The sequence below is a fragment of the Pecten maximus genome, chromosome 18 (genome assembly GCF_902652985.1).
Source record: "Pecten maximus chromosome 18, xPecMax1.1, whole genome shotgun sequence".
In the NCBI taxonomy this organism is placed as follows: Eukaryota; Metazoa; Mollusca; class Bivalvia; order Pectinida; family Pectinidae; genus Pecten; species Pecten maximus.
Window position 1 is genome coordinate 14,571,008 of NC_047032.1, and position 20,328 is coordinate 14,591,335.

Here is a 20,328-nt window from a genome sequence, read left to right on the forward strand (position 1 = left end):
TTACACACTGTGCATCTATATTTAACCCCAAAAATAATTTATTAGGTTTATATGAACAGACATCTGAGTCCTACATGTATAGAATTACAATTTATTATGGTTACTAATAGTAACATTAGCCAGAGTTTCCGCTGGCCCTGATGACACCATGTCTCAGGTGTCAGCAGGGCTAGAGGAAACTCGGGCTATAGTAGCATAAACGTTACGTATACCCAATTAAGAAACTTGGTACACGAAAGTCGATGTCCAGCACAGTTGTTTTAATGATACAGCTTGTGCTGTACATGCATGTGTATAATTATGTACAGTATATATATATCATATTGTTCTCAAACAATTTTAAGATATCCCATGGTCAAGCATCAGCAGGTGAAATATCCTCATTCAAAAAATGTTAAGCTGATGACCATATCTATAACATTTAATTTGCCTCTTATATTAGTAATAACATTATTTATAATTCAGAAAAAAAACCCTGACTTGATCAACTGTTGATGGGCTGTAAAAGAATATATAAAAGCAAAACAAAAATACTTATCTATTTCTTAGATTTTTAATCCTGATGAAGTTATAATTATAATTAAAAAAAACACACAAATAAAAAAGGTACCTGTTTCTTGTGTTTTCAGAATTCGATTGAAGTAATGTTTTAATTTATCCAGTGTCCCAGAATTGTGTGAGATTAAATTTGAAATGTTATATTAATTAGCTATAGATAATTAACTATGTAGTGTCTTGGTTTTATTGTCACTCCTGAATCCTGATCCAGCTGCATTTTTCATTTTGTTCATCTTTATGAGAAACATGTAATTGTCCTCTGTTACAGTTATATGATTCTCCTTGTGTATGATAACTCTTTAAAACCTCTTGAGTCTCAATTAATACACTGTCGATTATCCATACTTTTCATGTAAAGTTTCTGCATCATTTGATTTCATCAAAATTGAGTTGAATTATAACAGTTTACTGTTGTTACACATGGGAATCATCTATGTGTCTTTGTGAGATGAAAATTAACAGATCTAGAACAGATCACATATACTGTGATACATATACACAAAGTGTTATTATCAGGGTTTTCACTGACATCATGTCAGCTAGTGCATCCTTGGGATGCATTGTAATTTCAAAATAAGCAATTGTTTGTTTTGCATTTTTTGTTTAACGTCCTATTAACAGCCAGGATCAAAATATTCAATAAAATGTAGAAATAGCAGTTGATTTCAATTGACACTTAAAGTATTTATTGTGTTTGTATTTTATTACTTAAGGCAACATTAATTGTTATACCGGATGACCAACTTGGATGCTAGAACTAGTACTGCTTTATCATGATTTTGTCGGTTTTAAAATGTCATGGGACTCCTGGATTTGAAAAACTAGACTCCAAATTTTAACATAAAACCGAGAGTCCTTGGGACCCTGCATCGCAAAATTACAGGGAAAACCCTGTATTGTGTAAAAATATATTTCATAAGCTTATAGGATCGATGAACTAATTGACTTACTTGCACTTCTTTTCTTTCTAGGTACTTCCACTAGATTCAGACTCCAGTGGACTATTTTCTGACATATGGCACAGGGTTTTTCGCAAACAATACAATGTAAAGGAAGCTACAACAATTGATTTAAAACAGAATAAAAACAATTGTAACTCTTCATTACAAGCCCTACAGCATGCCTAAAGTACGGAGAAAAAGTTCAGATGAGGATTCAGGCAAGAGGGAAGACGTCCATAAATCCAACGATAAAACTAAAGAAGGTTTATCAATAGAAATGCAAAGACTTGCACATGTTAAATTAAAGAGAAAAGGAAGACAGAAAAAATCAGAAACGGAGGAAAAAGAGGATGAAAGTTCAAATGTGGAGAACAGTAATGGTATGGAGATAACTGAGGATAACTGTGATGTCATTGACGGCCCGGGTACATCGGGGAATCGTAAAGGCAAAAAACATGGCAAAGATATGAATCCTGCGGTTTCAGAGGGAAGGAACCAAACTGATCGCGAGGAGGTTGCTGTTGGCCCTAGTTCAGTGGGTCAGTATATAAATCTTAGGTTGAGTGAAATCATATCAAATAATGTAAATGACATGTATCGATGACAAGAACATTTTTTTGTGTTAGTCACATTTACAGTTAAGACTTGCCAATCCTCCATATTTAGGAGGAATTCAAATATGCCCTTGAAAAAGGACCTTAAATATAGACATGTAAGTCAAATGTCTTAATTTAAATTAATCAAAATATTATGTAACAAAAGTACTTCAGTGAAAACAATATACACCTGTTGAATGACATCCATTGTTATACTTAATCCTGCATTAAAGTAAGGTTTGCATTGATCACTTTAAGAGTTGCTACATATATAAGCTGACATACAGTATTATAACTTTCACTTTTGGAAGTACAAATTTAAATGTTAAAACAGTTTCAGGAAAACAAGTAATTAAAAGTCTTAAAGTTTTTTTGTCATTAAAGACAACTTGTATTATGATTGTAAAGCCTACCAAGTTTAAAATAAATTGACAGAAAGCTAGATCTCAATCTTATTTCAATGCCAAATAGTATGTTCACTGGTACCACTAGTACTATATGGCATTCAACGGGTGTATATTCTGATTATTCCGTCCCGCTGTACTCTTGATGTATATATATACAATTGTATATATATATTAATTATTTAGTCCAAATGAACAAAAAAATGTAAGCTCATAACTAAATTCATATTAATTATACAGTATTATTTTAAAAATCTAGTTTAATATTTGGTCCAAAAGAAATTCAGATATTAGTTTTTCCAAATGAGGTTTATGAATGTACTTTTCTTAGATATCAAAATAAGAAGATTTTCATAAATATTCAATATATGTATAACTTTACAGTTGGTGAATTTACACGGGTTTAATTTATAAGTTCGGTTTGTTCGATATCATTGAATATAACACAAAAATGAATACCCAGTGATTTATTTACAGGTACATGCAAATGTATGGAAATAGCTACTGCTGAATGTTCATGAGTCAATGTGACGTGAATTTTATACCTCTAAAATTAAGTTCCGACTGGGATAACCGTGAAATATTTTCCCAACAAAATTTAACAACTACATGTGTAAACAGTTGTTAATTGCATGTATACCGTATCATCAATTTTAACCATCTGCTGATTAAGAGTAAAGGTACTACATATTTTATCAACCAAGGCTAGCGCTATTTCAACTTTCTTTTCATTTAAGATCACGGAAAGAAAAGCCCTAATGACAAGGAGCAACAGGAAGTAGCATTGGTCAAAAGGAAAAGGGGGAGACCAAAGAGCCTACCAGATGCAAAACGCCTCAAATCAGTTAATGCAAGCTCTGATGATTTAATTAGTATTGAGAATGTCAAAGAAGAAAGCACAGTTGAGGGAAGAGAAGAGAGAAGCAACACAAAGGAGAAATCAACTCCAAGATCAAAGAAGAAAAAGGAAGGAATGGTGTGCATTCAAAGAAGAAGTTCCAGTGGTAGAAAAATTAGTTTCACTGCAAAATATGCTGATTCGTTAAGTTCTGATTCAAATGATGATGAGGATGATGATGAGAATGATGATGATGATGATGATTCTGTAAAAGAAGAGTCAGAGAAAACAAAGACCGAAGGAAGAGTTAGCAGCAGAGGACGTGGGCGTGGTAGAGGAAGGGGTAGGGGTAGGGGTAGGGGCAGTACTATAAATAAGGATGGAGATGAAAAAGTAAACTTTTTTCATGATGAACTTTTGTTAGAATCCCTTACACCACCAAAGGTCAGAGGTCGTGGTTCAGGTCGACCAAGAGGGAGAGGAAGAAGTCATGCTACGCCGACACAGCGTAAATTGATAAACAGTGATGAAAGTGGCTGTTCTGAATCCAAGATAGAAGAAAATATTGAAACTGCTAAGTCAAAACAAGAAGGCAATGAAAAGGACATGGTAAAAGAGGCATTTTGTAGCTCAGCCAATATGGATATTGACAATGATGACAATGGTGTTGATCACAGCATGGAATTTTCTGTGTCAGAAACAGCAGAATGTGGCAAACAAAGTCGAGGAGGAGGAGGAACACCTACAATAGATAAAGACATAATGAACTCTGAAAACAGCATCAGCAACGGTTGTCTGGATGACAGTTGTGATGCTTTTGAAAGCCAACCTTTACAATCTTCAACGCCAAAGGTCAGAGGTCAAGGACGGCCCAGAGGGCGACCAAGAGGTCGTCCTAGAGGGCGTCCACCAGGGACAGGAAGAATTACACCCGTTAAAACTGTGGAAGATTACAGTAATGATAGGGATGATGATTTATCTAATGACCAGTCTAACATCTCAGGGTCCTATACGCCGAAGATTAAAGGTCGTGGTAGGGGTCGTGGTCGAGGACGAGGTCGCGGAAAATCTCCATTAACCACATATGATTCTGACAATTTTAATGATAACACTGATACTGACTACACTCCGAAAGTCAGAGGTCGTGGGAGAGGTCGAGGGAGAGGTCGAGGGAGAGGTCAACAGAGTTCAAGTTCTGATGATGATTCAGGGAAGGAGACTGAACAGGTACCGTTAAAGTCAACATCTAATACTCTTGTTATATTCCATGTTGTCGATCTGTCACATTTGTCCTGGCCATGGTATATGTATGATCATGATATAACATATATTGTGATCCCTAAACAGATCTGGTTCATTTTCTATTTTAATTTTTTTTAAAGAAACATAATACTCATTATAAAATTACCTACATATAGCTATCATATCTAGTTTCATTTATGCTTGTTTGATATTGTCTATATATTTTTTGTGAATTTATGTATTGTATTAATTTTCTTGCTAAAAGTTATAGCAAAACAAATGCGAATGCACAATAATTTGTTTGAGGGGGAAGCGATCAAACTAGATTCATTAACCAGTTAATTTATATATATATATAAACTTGCAATGTATTTCTGCAGAAGGTAAAAAGAGGAAAACAAATAATCAGAGGTTGACACTAACTTATCACCTTGACAGACAACTGGGCTGCCAGGCTTTGATATGAGGCAGCCCGGACTGTCTTATATATAATATGTATCCAGCCAAAGGTGTAGCCCTTTTTGGAGGATTTGCGGGCATGTCCTTTCAGCCCCTATTGGCCTTAACCCCGACGATGGGAAAAAAAAGTGAATTCTAGATCTAGATGCAATTTCCCTGCATTCTAGTTCATTTTGAACATAGAATATTAAATGTTACTCCAATGGGTTTAATATGAAAAAAAATGAGAAATATAATTATTGAAGTAAGTGAAGAAAACTTTTAATAGCTGGACATTATACATTTGGCTGAAAATATTGGCAGCACACAGGGCTGCTGGTCTGGACGTTCTGGCAGCCCGACCAGATTCAAGGCAGTCTTAGCTTGATAACAGAAAAAAATACTTGAGCTTCCATTTTGAAACTTGTAGGTGCATGTCATCTATAGGGGTTATTAAATTTGTATAATTTATAAACAAATACTAAATACAAGATTTGGTTTGTAATGATCATGATGTGTTCTAAAATTAAATAAAACAAATTTTTTTTTTAGTGTATTTAGAAACCTTTAGCTTCAAGAATCTTAATGAAATATCTGATAAATTTAAAGTACATGTACTAGTACTCCATCCAAATTTATGACTTTATTATTTTGGCTATTTTACAGGAATTCTACAAATGTGTGCTATGTGGAAAGGAATATAAGGGGAAAGTCAGCATCAAAGAGCACATGATGAGGATTCACTCTAAAGTAGTAAGTTTTGTGAACTTAGAAATATTCTAATACAGGTATAATCAGTGAGGACGAAATATACTAATACAGGTATAATGAGTGAGGACGAAATATACTAATACAGGTATAATGAGTGAGGACGAAATATACTAATACAGGTATAATCAGTGAGGACGAAATATACTAATACAGGTATAATGAGTGAGGACGAAATATACTAATACAGGTATAATCAGTGAGGATGAAATATACTAATACAGGTATAATTAGTGAGGATGAAATATACTAATACAGGTATAATCAGTGAGGATGAAATATACTAATACAGGTATAATTAGTGAGGACTCTATAGTAATATACTAATACAGGTATAATCAGTGAGGATGAAATATACTAATACAGGTATAATCAGTGAGGACTCTATAGTAATATACTAATACAGGTATAATCGGTGAGGGCTCTATAGTAATATACTAATACAGGTATAATCAGTGAGGACTCTATAGTAATATACTAATACAGGTATAATCGGTGAGGGCTCTATAGTAATATACTAATACAGGTATAATGAGTGAGGGCTCTATAGTAATATACTAATACAGGTATAATGAGTGAGGACTCTATAGTAATATACTAATACAGGTATAATCGGTGAGGACTCTATAGTAATATACTAATACAGGTATAATGAGTGAGGACTCTATAGTAATATACTAATACAGGTATAATCGGTGAGGACTCTATAGTAATATACTAATACAGGTATAATGAGTGAGGACTCTATAGTAATATACTAATACAGGTATAATCGGTGAGGACTCTATCATAATATACTAATACAGGTATAATCAGTGTGGACTCTATAGTAATATTCTAATACAGGTATAATGTGTGAGGACCCAGTCTGGGATTGTATATATTGGTTGGTTATGAACTTAGAGATAATCTGACACATGTACCGAGGTCCTGTATATTTGGTGATGATCAAATCTAGGACATATACCCTGATAAATTGGTTGTATCATAATGAGCTTAGAAAAATTATATTGTTAAGATTTTTTAATTGTGTTGTGAAAACAAATTGTATAACATGTTATTTATTGCAGATAGATTTGTTAGCCATTTCCTAATGAAAAAGGTTACTTCAGTAATATGTCAATGTGTATAATGTGACAATTTTGTGAAAAGATATTTTGGAGGAACATTAAAGACGCTCTGTTTCTAAAAAAAAAGTGATTTTTTTTCAACCATTGATTTTACATGGCTATGATATGTATATCCCTGACAAAGTGTTTTAGCCCACCATCATCAGAGGTATTTCAAATTTATGTTTCTCAGAGTTCTTTTTAGATCTTTCTTAGATTTCATGCATATAGGTTTCCTTTGTTATCAAATAATTAAGAAGAAAAGTGGAAAAAAAGGAAAGTAAAAAAAAGATCAATCTTTAATTGAACCAATAAAGATCATTCAATGGTTGGCACCAAGATCCCAGATGTCAAAATCGATCCGGGAGCTCTTGTTTTTAATCCGGCTGTTGTGTTTGTAAGCTTACATATAAAGTGTGTTTATCAGTTCATCAATATTTGTTTATAGTGGTCCGAAAAATGTCCAGAGGGAATGACAGACAACGCCTCTTTGAGACTTATCCTGAAACGGACAAAACGTCTGCTGTGCCCCCAATGTGGAAAGGAGCTGCGATTCTTACAGTATTACCAAAAGCACCTGGAATGGTGTGGAAGGGAGGTAATTCATTTCTTAATTATTTAGTCATTGGACAATAATGAGACAGTGGCAATGTAATTTGCATTGTCTCCCCTAAAGAAAACAATATGATGATAATGTGAAATGTTGAATATTTCGTAAACTTTCCAGATTTCCATTTAGCAGAATTTGAAGCCTTTTTTGTGTGATCTACAGGTACGTGTGGTGTAGATGTGTTGAATTAGAATTGGAATATTCATATACCCTGATAGATGCAATGAAAATCTTGAAAATGCCTTGTAAGAAATAATTTTAAAGTGAAAAATCTTGCAAAATATGTCTTGGCCAAAAAAAAATGTAGATAGGAAATTAAAAACAGGAATTTTTGACAATGGTTTGGTTCAAAACATTAATAAAAAATAAAAACTTGCACATATATATATATGTATATAATTATATATTCTGAACTTTGATACTTTTCGAATGAATCATATTAAATTTAACATTTTACATATTCAGTGACAAAGTTTCAATTGCCTTTTCAGTTTGAAGTTGACATAGTGTTTCTGTAATTAGTTGATGAAAATTTTTTTACTTTTGTCTTTTTTTTTCTCCAGAATGAGACATATATTTGTGAAATTTGCAACAAGGAAATGAAACTTCAGTGGAAGGAACAACACATCAATTATCATAACATTACTAAAAGGAAAAATGAGATTGCAAGATCAAAAATGGAAAAACTTCAATCTGAAGATGATGTGGATGAGGATGAAAACAAAAGAAAAAAGCGAAAGGCATCCCAAAAGTATGTCATATAAAGTGTCAACTGAAGTTCAGTAAAATTGTTGAAAATGCTATTTCATCATCTGACAATAATTAAGCCCACCACCTACCTGAAGTTTATATGCCGGATCCCTGTGCTTACTACAGGATAAATACAGGATATGAATTTTTCATACACATATTTGTCTGTCTCTGTTTAGAAGACAACTTGGGTCTGGTTTTCTTTCCCCAGCTACGCCATTTTTTCCATATCAAATCGCTTGATTCCCAAGAAGCTTCCTTCAGGGGCTACACTAATATGCTTTAAAAAATATAATTATTTATTTTTTTTTTTAAATTGCAAATCAAATTATGTAAACATATACGAAAAACTCTAGTTTGCTTGAATTGAAGCATGTGTTGGGTATTGACATGGGAGGAAACCCAGAGTACCTGGGGAAGCCCATGTGGTCTGGTAGGTGACCCCACACCTTTTTATGTCCGATTGGGAAATCAAACTCTGATCACGTACATGTAGGTGAAAGGCAAGTGTGTTACCACTGCGCCACCCGACCACTCGATGATTTCAGGAAAGATCATCCGAAGTGCAGGGTTCAATGCTCCCCACCCATGGTGATTTGTGTATCTCGGGGAAGCTGAGAAACAAGTTGGTCCCTGCTGTCATGGTTGTGTCCTTCAGAAAGACACTTTACCCTGATTGCCCTAGATAGCATGTGACGTATGATGTTCAGTGAGTTAGTCACCAACTACTACAAGGATATCCCGCCTTAAAATGACCCAGGTGTTCAGCGGGCGATAAACACAACAAACAAACAAACAAATTTTCAGAGGAATTTTAAACTTTTATCTCTTTTAAAATATTTTAAATTTTTTTTACTTTGTTACTTAAGGGCCAGGAGTCTGCTGTCTGATTTGTCAACTCAGGGAGATTTAACGAAAGATGAACACGATGAAGATGCCTCAGATGTAAATCTTGGAGAGGAATCCTCATCTGATGAAAATTTTGAGACAGATGTCGATGATGATGAATTGAATGATTTGAAAATGAATAAATCCAAGTCTGGTGAAAGAAGTAAGTAATTTTATGTAACAAAAAGTAGAAAAAGTATATGCATAAGAAAGTGCAGTAATTATATTAACATCCAAAGTTCCCTGTGTGGATAGCTGCTGTTGAAATTTTAATCCTAGAGCCTCCAGAATTCTTAGTATATAGATAACCAGAATTTCCTTGTATATGGGTAACTTGTGCAGGGGCTGCGGTGGCCGAGTGGTTAAGGTGTCCCGACATTTTAACACTAGCCCTCCACCTCTGGGTTGCGAGTTCGAAACCTACGTGGGGCAGTTGCCAGGTACTGACCGTAGGCCGGTGGTTTTTCTCCGGGTACTCCGGCTTTCCTCCACCTCATAAACCTGGCACGTCCTTAAATGACCCTGGCTGTTAATGGGACGTTAAACATAAACAAACAAACAAGTAACTTGTGCAGAAATTTTACTTCAAAGACCTCTGGAATTTACTTTGCTAATAACTTGAAATTTTATTACTAGGGCAGCCAAAAGTTCCTATGACAAGAGAAAAGGGAGGACGAGACCAGTTTAATTACACATTTAAGAGGGTAGTTGATCTAAATAAATCTCAGACGATGAAATTCCCAGAAATTGCACCACAACTTGAGGACTGGACACAAGTGGATGTTAGGTAAGTGTCATTCTGTGACTAGGATTTTCTGATGGACTGATTCAAATCCAGTCAGTTTGTGTTAAATCTGTGCATTAGAGGTTTGATAGAACTGTATTCATTGTGTATAACATTGGGTTGGTCAATAACAATTCGCAATATATTGACCACACTGTTATTAATGACAATCAACAATCTGCAGCACATCAAGAAAATGATGACATGAACAATGGCAGGACAATGAATGGTCAGGGAAATTCTGGCTCACTTTGATTGCTTCGAATTCTCGCCCCAGTTTCATCAACATTCCTAAACTTAAGGAAAATCCTTCACTTTTTCCATAGGAAAGCATTATTGGGCCATTTTCGTTTTTGGGGTCCAAATGGTTGAACTTTTTAAAAATTTTGTAATGCATTCTTGTGGGACAATTTAAGTAAAGAGATTTTCTTTGAATGAGGAATATTGATTAAACTGGGGCCTGATATCACAAATCTTTGGTATAAGTCAGATTTCTGAAAAATGCACAAAAACAACTAAAAGAACATGTTGTTGTGCTTCAGTTAAAAAGGTCAGTTAAGAGGTAATGGTCACATGGAATTAAATAGAAAAGGTCAGTTAAGAAGTAATGGTCACATGGAATTAAATAGAAAAGGTCAGTTAAGAAGTAATGGTCACATGGAATTAAATAGAAAAGGTCAGTTAATTAAGAGGTAATGGTCACATGGAATTAAATAGAAAAGGTCAGTTAAGAAGTAATGGTCACATGGAATTAAATAGAAAAGGTCAGTTAATTAAGAGGTAATGGTCACATGGAATTAAATAGAAAAGGTCAGTTAATTTAGAGGTAATGGTCACATGGAATTAAATAGAAAAGGTCAGTTAATTAAGAGGTAATGGTCACATGGAATTAAATAGAAAAGGTCAGTTAAGAAGTAATGGTCACATGGAATTAAATAGAAAAGGTCAGTTAATTAAGAGGTAATGGTCACATGGAATTAAATAGAAAAGGTCAGTTAATTAAGAGGTAATGGTCACATGGAATTAGATAGAAAAGGTCAGTTAAGAAGTAATGGTCACATGGAATTAGATAGAAAAGGTCAGTTAATTAAGAGGTAATGGTCACATGGAATTAAATAGAAAAGGTCAGTTAATTAAGAGGTAATGGTCACATGGAATTAAATAGAAAAGGTCAGTTAAGAAGTAATGGTCACATGGAATAAAATAGAAAAGGTCAGTTAATTAAGAGGTAATGGTCACATGGAATTAAATAGAAAAAAAACACTTTCCACACATTAATTTTAGGTCAACTGGCTGATAATCTTCTATCATACAGGATTTTTCCAAACAAACTTGATTAAGATTACTTTACATGCCAAAGCTTTTAGAACAATCTACTTATTCAAATCATCTTAAGTTTATATGTGTTATTTAGACTAAGTTTCCATTTCAAAAAAAAAAAAAAAAAAAAAAAGAGTCTATCCAGCTAATGGGTTTTTCAGTAAAATACTTATCCTGGAGGAGGTCTCCAGAAATAAGGAAATTAAATTCTATGCTTGGTTAGTGAGGAAGAAACTGTATCTAATATCTGATACTGTTATTATCCCTTCTGTTGGTAGTTCCTGTTTGACTACCTCGAGTCACGTGGGTAGATATTTTACTGGAATAGCCCTGATAACTCTCTCTGTTCCAAGGTTTTAAGACCTATCAATAACTCTAGTATAATATACATCCAATGGGAGAACTCTAAAAATAAATAAATTTTGTACATTGTTTGAATACAAAAAGACATGATAGAAAGGAGAAGAGGCTTATTGCAAAGAAGGTGCTTTTATTGCAGAGTAGGGCTTATTGCAGAGTATAGCTTATTGCAGCTAGAGTATGGCTTAATGCAGAGTAGACTGTATAGCTTATTGCAGCTAGAATATGGCTTATTGCAGAGTATAGCTTATTGCAGCTAGAGTTTAGCTTATTGCAGAGTATGGCTTCTTGTAGAGTAGGGGCTTATTGCAGAGTCTGGGCTTATTGCTGAGAAGGGGCTTATTATAGATCTAGAGTAGGGGTTATTGCAGAGTATGGCTTATTGCAGAGAATGGGCTTATTACAGAGTAGGGACTTATTGCAGAGTAGGGCTTATTACAGAGTAGGGATTATTGCAGAGTGATATGGCTTATTGCAGACAATGGGCTTATTACAGAGAATGGGCTTATTGCAGAGTATGGCTTATTGCAGAGTATGGCTTATTGCAGAGTATAGCTTATTTCAGAATATGGCTTAATGCATAGTATGGCTTATTGCAGAGTAGGGGCCTATTTCAGAGAAAGGGCTTATTGCAGAGTGAGGCTAATTGCAGAGAAGGGGCTTTTTACAGAGAAGGGGCTAATTATATTGCAGAATAGGGGTTTATTATAGTGTAGGACTAATAACAAGAGTAGGGTTTATTGCAGAGTAGGGGTTTATTAGAGTGTAGGGGTTATTACAGAGAAGAGGCTTGTTGCAAAGAAGGGGCTTATTACAGAGTAGGGGCTAATTGCAGAGTATGGCTTATTACAGAGAAGGGGTTTATTGCAGAGTAGGGCTTATTACAGAGCAGGGGCTTATTGCAGTGTAGGGCTTATTACAGAGAAGGGTCTTATAGCAGAGAAGGGGCTTATTGCAGAGAGAGGCTTATTGCAGAGAAGGTGCTTTTTACAGAGAAGGGGCTAATTATATTGCAGAATAGGGGCTTATTACAGAGTAGGGGCTTATTACAGTGTAGGACTAATTACAGAGTAGGGGTTATTACAGAGTAGGGGTTTATTAGAGTGTAGGGGTTATTACAGAGAAGAGGCTTGTTGCAAAGAAGGGGCTTATTACAGAGCAGGGGCTAATTGCAGAGTATGGCTTATTACAGAGAAGGGGTTTATTGCAGAATAGGGACTGATTGCAGAGCAGGGGCTTATTGCAGAGTAGGGCTTATTACAGAGTAGGGGCTTATTACAGAGTATAGCTTATTGCAGACAATGGCTTATTTTAGAGAAGAGTCTTATTACAGAGCAGGGGCTTATTGCAGTGTAGGGGCTTATTACAGAGAAGGGTCTTATAGCAGAGAAGGGGCTTATCACAGAGTAAGAGAAGGAGCTTATTGCAGAGAAGGGGCTTATTGTCGGTCAAGAACAGTATGAGAAAATGTGTCTTATTATATCCTGGTACTGTTTTTATTAAATTCCCTTTTTTTGGTGGTCCCTGTTTGACAGACATGGAGACCTCCCGATATGTAGATTACTGGAGTATAATATAACTAAGTGACTGATCAAGTTAACCAAGTGTACCTTACTTTACAGTGCTATCGAGGAATATCTTCCAAATACCAAGGAGAGTGTGGAGTTCATGGTTACACATAAAACATCAAGGACAACAAAATCAGACAAACCCCAAACCATCCCCAGGTTTGGTTCAGTCATCGAAAGTGGTAAGTATCAGTAATGCAGAAAAAATCCCATACAGTATCTTGTGTCCAGCTTTGTAATCTAGTTTCGCCCACTTTTAGGCTAATAGACTATTGACAGGGGTCACACAGGTCTTGAAAATCCCTTACTCCCATAACATAAGAGGCCGCTCCTCGACTGCTTTTCTGTTGGATATGAATTTGCCGACTGCGACCTCTTATTTCGTGAGCACTAATTCTTTGATGCAGCTTGTGTCTGAAATCAAGGTGCAACGACATATGCTTAAAAAACCACTGAAGTGGTTGACAGGTCATTACAACGATGTCTTCGTACGCATTATGTACATTGTATGCAATATATATCCCATATGTATGTCACAGACACAAATATATAGTATACTCTGGTATAGAACACACAAAATACATGTCCATGTCATAAAAATAGGTTAAGAGAATACTGACAAAATCATTTTATCATTCGCAAAAACCTCGTGACCAGCCATGCTTGAGTGAATTTACAGGGGCATTCATCTTTTGTATCCCCATTTATCGAAGAAATATCCTAGGTTTGTATGTTCCTATGTCCGAAGTTTTTATAGTAGACTTAACAGGTCTGTTTGAAACATTTGGATATATTGTAAGTACAAAGTCGGAAATGTTTTTATCAATCCATACATGTCATACCTCCCGGCGTGAGACAAAATCTCCCTTATTTTCAAGTTGTTTATTTCCTCCCGGGAGGAGAGCCCAAATTCCCGTATTTTGTAATTTCCCTCCAGTATTTTGGCCGACGCCATCTTTGTTTACAATTCACACACACAATATATATAGTGAATGCGATTGACAATCACATTCACTTTATGTATTGTGTGTGTGCATGTGTATTCACGTACGTTGCATGACCTGTGTTTATAACTTGACATATTTTTCATTTCATTCTTTACATCTATAATCTTAATTTCATTAAAAAATAATTATGGTATAAAATGTTAAAAGTATGTATTCACTTGTTGCGTTTGTCGCACCATGTTATTGGAAATGTACGTACGGCAGACAAACAGTCAATTCCGAGATCAGTCATGTCATGCCTGATATCCGTACATAGAAACACGTTTAAGACAAACCACTGGATAAGTGGAACATTTTACTTGGTTCCGTTGACTTTGACTTTTCCAAGTTTTACTGTAATTCACTTTCTGCCCTCACTTGTCTTAATAGACAGGTTTGACTGTATAAAATACACATAATTCTGTTGTTTTTGCACAGGACATACTACGCTGTTTGTTGGGGGGCCAGTTTGGGGGCTGGCCTGGTGCCCCTTGCCCATCAAGATTAAGTCCCCTCAGTACCTCGCCATCTCCTGCAACTCTGATATGGACCAAACCAATCGACTGTACAAACCCGTCACCCAGCCGGGCATCATTCAGCTGTGGGAAGTTGAAGTTCGTGTAAAAAAGTGAGGATTTGATTTGCAACCTACATAAAATACAATATGTCTCTTGGAAAAGCTGTTGATAAATATACTGGTGTGAAGGGTTTGAGATTGTATTCACAGTGACAAGTCTTTTTGGCTGCACTATAATCTAATGTACACTAAAGCGGTAATCCTATTATTATTATGCATTATTAATCCCCTACCAGAGAAACCAGGGGGCTGTAGGCTTCCCCCCCTATCCATCTGTCAGTCTGTCTGTTTGTCAGTCCGTTCACTCAGTTTTCCGCACTTTTCTCAGCCATGCTTTAAAAGGTAGGTCAGTGAAAGTTTTTGGGTCAGGGTCAAGATCACTGCTACTATTTCTAAAGGGGTCAGGCCAGTAGGGGACATGTTTTGCTTTTGCAATACACAGCAAGCTTGTTTTTATAATGCTAATTTTGATAAATTAAAAGTTGAAAAAAATATTTGATCGGGACAGGAGCTGTGAAATGTTTTGTGATTTATCGACCAAATCTAAATTCAGTTGAAGTTCAATACAATATTTGCTGAGACAGGTTAATGTGAATAAGAATTTCAATTCAGTTGAAATTGAATATGTTTTAGAGCCAGCTGCCTGTCTGCTGACCTGGTGCTGTGTATATGTCATGAGAATGGACAAGTCCGCCAGCTTCAGTGGTGTCCTTACTTGTTCTACGACTTAAAAGCCAAGGTAAAATAAACATCATGTGGTATGTTATATATTTTATAACTTGAGATCTGGACCACCTCTATCCCTCCCTCTGTCAGGAGCCACAATAGTTCAATTCCTACAGTGTATCTGGGGCAGTGTGTGTTTCTCAGGTAGCCGAGATAAATAGAATCATACATGGGCCTGTTATGTGGGCAGGGATATCAAGCGAAACTCTTACACGAGGGTTGTAATATCTCTGTCCATGTATATTCTTGTTATGATTATTTTTTTTCACATATTTATCAATAAACAAGTTTCAGTCGAAACAATTATTGATCTGATTAGTTTACTAATAACCAAAAGCCTGCAGGTTGATACAGGGAACTAGCCATTTACATGAATATTGTATGACATCATTGAAACCAAAGACATCGACATTCATTTGAAAATTCATCATTCAAGTGGGATGTCGGCTGTTTTTCCCTACCCCTGTGACTAATTTCTTCCCTGGCAACAAGAGGATCGTCCTGTGAATTATGTGAGAACTAATTGACCCTTCTGTGCTGTTGTAGTTATGTCTCTTGGCAAGACATAACCCCCGTCTTTGAAATCCAAGCGTTCAATTCTCGGTTAGATATGATAATATATTGTTAAAAATCATACACTTGTCGTTTGACTTGAACACAACTGTGAATATCGAGGATTTTTACTTTTCCCTAATTGCTCTTGATGCCATGCGATTGGTCTGCTGTATGATGTTCAGTGTGGTAGCCACCAGCTACTACAGGCAGATCCCTCCTCATAGTAACACTGGCGCTGTTCATATGCTGATAAATCTAGAAAAAAAGCAAGTCCACTGGTAACTAAGACTTTTCTGAATGCTATAAGAGGTATGTTAACTTGTGTTTTCCCAGACAGGACGGTCTGTTCACAGACAGAAAATTCATGTACATATGTACATGTTCACATAAACTTATTGATAAAATCTTTCACCATGTATCATGATAGTGACCGATTGGCAACTGTTGATGAATTTAGAGGTTAGCTTAATCAAAACTGTATTAATTGTTTGTAAAATAATATTATTGAATATTTATTGTTTCAATTTATCTGACAGGACTCGGAGATGGTACCACAACTTGGATTGTTAGCAGCAGCGTGTTCAGATGGCAATCTTCATATATACAGGTATGTCTTTAAACAGGATCTTCAGGACCAAAATGTGAATATGAGGTTTTTCTCATCTGTTTGGCCAAAATTGTTCTTCTGATGCACCATTACAAAGACACTGTTTTAAATACCCTTCATCTGTCTTGCATCACAAATTTTGATATGAATATTTGTCATTCACTCAATTATAGAGATAGGATACTGATATTGTGTATGAAAGCCCGTTTTGGGGTTGGATATCAATACTAATCAGAAAAAGTGGAAAATTTCCTTTAAGGGTCATCTAACCAGCAGACTGCCAGAGTCAAGATTATCTATAGCCATTGTGATTTGTCTTTCGTCTTTGCCATGTGTTGTGGGTTGTGCACGTCCGCAAACTGTTTAAATTTCAAACTTCTCCAGTTGTACTGCTGGAATTAAGCTCAAACTTGCCATGGATGATACTGTTGGTCCTGAGGAAGTGATATTTTTCGGATCAATCTGAAATCTAAGATGGCCACCATATTGAAGAAAAAATTCAGATGACCATTCAGCCCTATGGGCCTCATGTTTATTTAATTTTTGACATGTTTTGATATGTGTAGATCATATAAATGTCTCATTTCCAGTATTCCTCATCCACATTCACTCATTGATGAAGTAGATGATGAAGTATCCTTAAATGAAACCAAAGAATCAGGGTCAAAGGTTACAGACCAGTCATCACAGGATACACATGAAGGTTCAAAGGTCACAGAATCAGGAAAAACAAAGTTTAAAAAACACAGAGAAAAGAAACATTTGGATGAGTTGCCAAATGAGGACAGTCACAGTACGAATGGGTTAGGTCAGGGGTCACCTGAAACAAATATAGGACAAAGTTCACCTGGGAAGAGTCAAAGGTCAAGAGAACCTGCCTATTACCATGTTAAACCAGCACTTACTTTGCAGTCGCCGTTTTGTAGAGGTGAGTTTGCATCTTCAACTTAACTGTTTCTTTATGATGTTCTGTCTCTGATCTCCATGAACATTATCCTTAAGCCTTGTAATGATAAAAATGTATTAATCAAAGGTGAGTTTTGATTAAGAATGTCAAATTAACAGTTTTCACAATGTTACATTTAAATAATATAAAAATTTGTTTTACAACAATTGTAAAACAAGTCATGCCAAGTTATATAAGTCTCCGTTGTTGGCCGGATGGAAAGCAGTGAGGGGTCTTATTGTGCGAGGAAACTTGATTACACCAAGAAAACCACATGGTCAGGCAGGTGACCCCATACCTTTCCAGGTCCGACCAGGGAATTAACTTTTGGCTACCTATGTAAACGATGACTGCATTACCTCTGCTCCAAGGAAAACCCAATGTTACATTTTAACAGTGGCCCTTTGATTTCAAAATTTGGTTTGTTGTCTCGTTGTAGGAGAACCATCGCCTTGCTTGTGTGTCGCCTGGCATCCAGACCCAGAGTATCCTTGGATCATGGCAGGATTTGCAGATGGTAAGTCTATAATTTCAAATCTAATGATTTGTTTTACTTAAGGAGTGCATTAACGACCAATAACAAAAATATAGCAACATTCTCAAGTTTGATTCTAGATTGATTTCTGAAATGTAAGTCATTGTTCACCATATAAGATAACAATACATTATTCTGTGATTCAGAAGGTTTATTTTGACCAGTAAATGGACAGTGATAGGATACTGTAAACGTACTTATTTTAGCGCAATCAAATTTTAGCGCATTTCAGATTTTAGCCAGTTAGCGCAATGATGAATTAGTGCATCCACAGAACTTTCTATAGAAATAGAACGTACAAAAAGTAATTAGCGCAAACATAATTAAGCGCAAGGCTTCCAGCGCGAAAAGCGCTAAAATAAAATTACCGCTAAAATATGTACGTTTACAGTAATCGATTAACTATCGTTTAACATCTATTATCAGTTATTGTATTTATTTTCATAAATTATTGATCATTTGTAATTCAGTTCATTAATATTTACTACTAACATAATATTCTATGTATTAATTAAATTTACCAAAAAAATGGGGGCCGCGGTGGCCGAGGGGTTAAGGTGTCCCGACACTTTATCACTAGCCCTCCACCTCTGGGTTGCAAGTTTGAAACCTACGTGGGGCAGATGCCAGGTACTGACTGTAAGCTGGTGGTTTTTCTCTGGGTACTCCGGCTTTCCTCCACCTCCAAAACCTGGCACGTCCTTAAATGACCCTGGCTGTTAATAGGACGTTAAACAAAAACAAACCAAATTACAAAAAAAATGTATATGACTGGAACTGAGAATAACGTACATTTTCTAGGATTGGAACACACTTTTCACTGATTGTGTAATCAAAAGTTTTTCTGATTATCGTGGATTAACAACCAATGCCCGTTTGATCTGTAGGTGTCGTACGAGTGTGGGACCTCACATCTACCTCCCCTTTATTGAGGATTTCAACACCAGAGGGCAGCACCTGTCTTCATCCTTTTAAATCCTTCCAAGCACATAAGCGTGCTGTGTTCACCTGTTCCTGGTCCCCACATGTGCCTCATTGTCTTGTCACTTCAGGTAAAGTAAATCTGATTGGCTGATAACAGCTACTTATTTTGTTACGCAACATCTGATTGGCAGATGATTTGTTAATTGTATGTAATCATGTCATAATATTTACATTTCCACTGTGTGTTCTCTATATGAAGGTACTAACAAAATTAGCGTTCATTCCTAGGTGAACAATTAACCTGCCGCGTATGAATACATACAGTACATTGTTGACGGTGCCAACGTCAACATTGAGAATGCAGAAGTGTGAATATAAAATCACGTTTGATTACACATGAAATAATGTTTTATCAACTTTAAAACTTGTTAATAAATTACTTGAAATGTAAATATAAGAAATAATTGTTATTTTTTGTTGTTCATTGGTGTATGAACGGCATTTTTTTTTACAGATATTTGTCAGCGCGTCATTTAAAATATCTGTCAAAAAATGCCGTTCATTCACCAGTGAACAACAAAAAATAACAATTATTTCTTAAATATCTTGTTGTATCTATCTGGTTGTATTAACAAAACTGGTGTTTCTTAAACAAGATCTGATTGGTATAGTATAGCTGTTTCTTTTGTTAAATATCTTCTGATTGGTTGATTAATCTTCCTCTTTTGTTACAAATCATTAGTTGACAGTTGTTGTACTTGCCAATCAAAAGTTTTTGTGGTTGTCATTGGAAGAATTCAAATTCATTGAACTCAATTTCCCACTTTTACTCTTTAAATTTCATCCAACAATACTGTACACATATGTCTCATTCTTGCGAGCTTCCTAGAATTTCCAAGGGAGGGGGTTGCAGGAGATTGTTCCTTTTTAATTGTTCAGCCTCAGAAAAGAGCATGTTATACCCCTTGATAAACTGATGTGTTAAATAACATGTTGTGAGTTGCTCTTTCTGCAAGATTTGTTGGATGTTGACCAGCAATTAATAAAGTTTTACTGATATTAAATTCATGATGATAATTGGGGTCTCCCTCTTTTATAGGGAATCTTGACAAGTAGGTAGTATGCAGTCTTCAAAACCAGTTTCTGTATGTACTATAATTATAAAAAAATATAAGCCTCTCATAGTTTGAATTCATTTCTTAATCCATATGCTGATGATGACATATTTTGTGTTCTATGATGTGGCCAGTATAGTTAGCCTTGTATACAATGGTTATCACTTTTGTGCTGTTTGTACA

General features: G+C 35.6%; 1 protein-coding gene across 2 annotated transcripts in view; it reads left to right on the forward strand.

The window, feature by feature from the left end:
- LOC117316584 overlaps positions 1-20,328 on the forward strand; it is a 28,257-nt gene that overhangs the window by 469 nt on the left and 7,460 nt on the right. For both annotated transcript variants that reach the window (XM_033871248.1, XM_033871247.1), the window contains exons 2-15: positions 1,530-2,038; positions 3,237-4,564; positions 5,684-5,770; positions 7,343-7,492; positions 8,068-8,255; positions 9,124-9,305; positions 9,779-9,929; positions 13,229-13,356; positions 14,599-14,788; positions 15,371-15,476; positions 16,555-16,625; positions 17,216-17,553; positions 18,011-18,088; positions 18,994-19,158. In XM_033871248.1, the coding sequence (XP_033727139.1) occupies positions 1,678-2,038; positions 3,237-4,564; positions 5,684-5,770; positions 7,343-7,492; positions 8,068-8,255; positions 9,124-9,305; positions 9,779-9,929; positions 13,229-13,356; positions 14,599-14,788; positions 15,371-15,476; positions 16,555-16,625; positions 17,216-17,553; positions 18,011-18,088; positions 18,994-19,158 (3,523 nt within the window). In that variant the 5' untranslated portion in view covers positions 1,530-1,677. The remainder of the gene's footprint in view (positions 1-1,529; positions 2,039-3,236; positions 4,565-5,683; positions 5,771-7,342; positions 7,493-8,067; positions 8,256-9,123; positions 9,306-9,778; positions 9,930-13,228; positions 13,357-14,598; positions 14,789-15,370; positions 15,477-16,554; positions 16,626-17,215; positions 17,554-18,010; positions 18,089-18,993; positions 19,159-20,328) is intronic.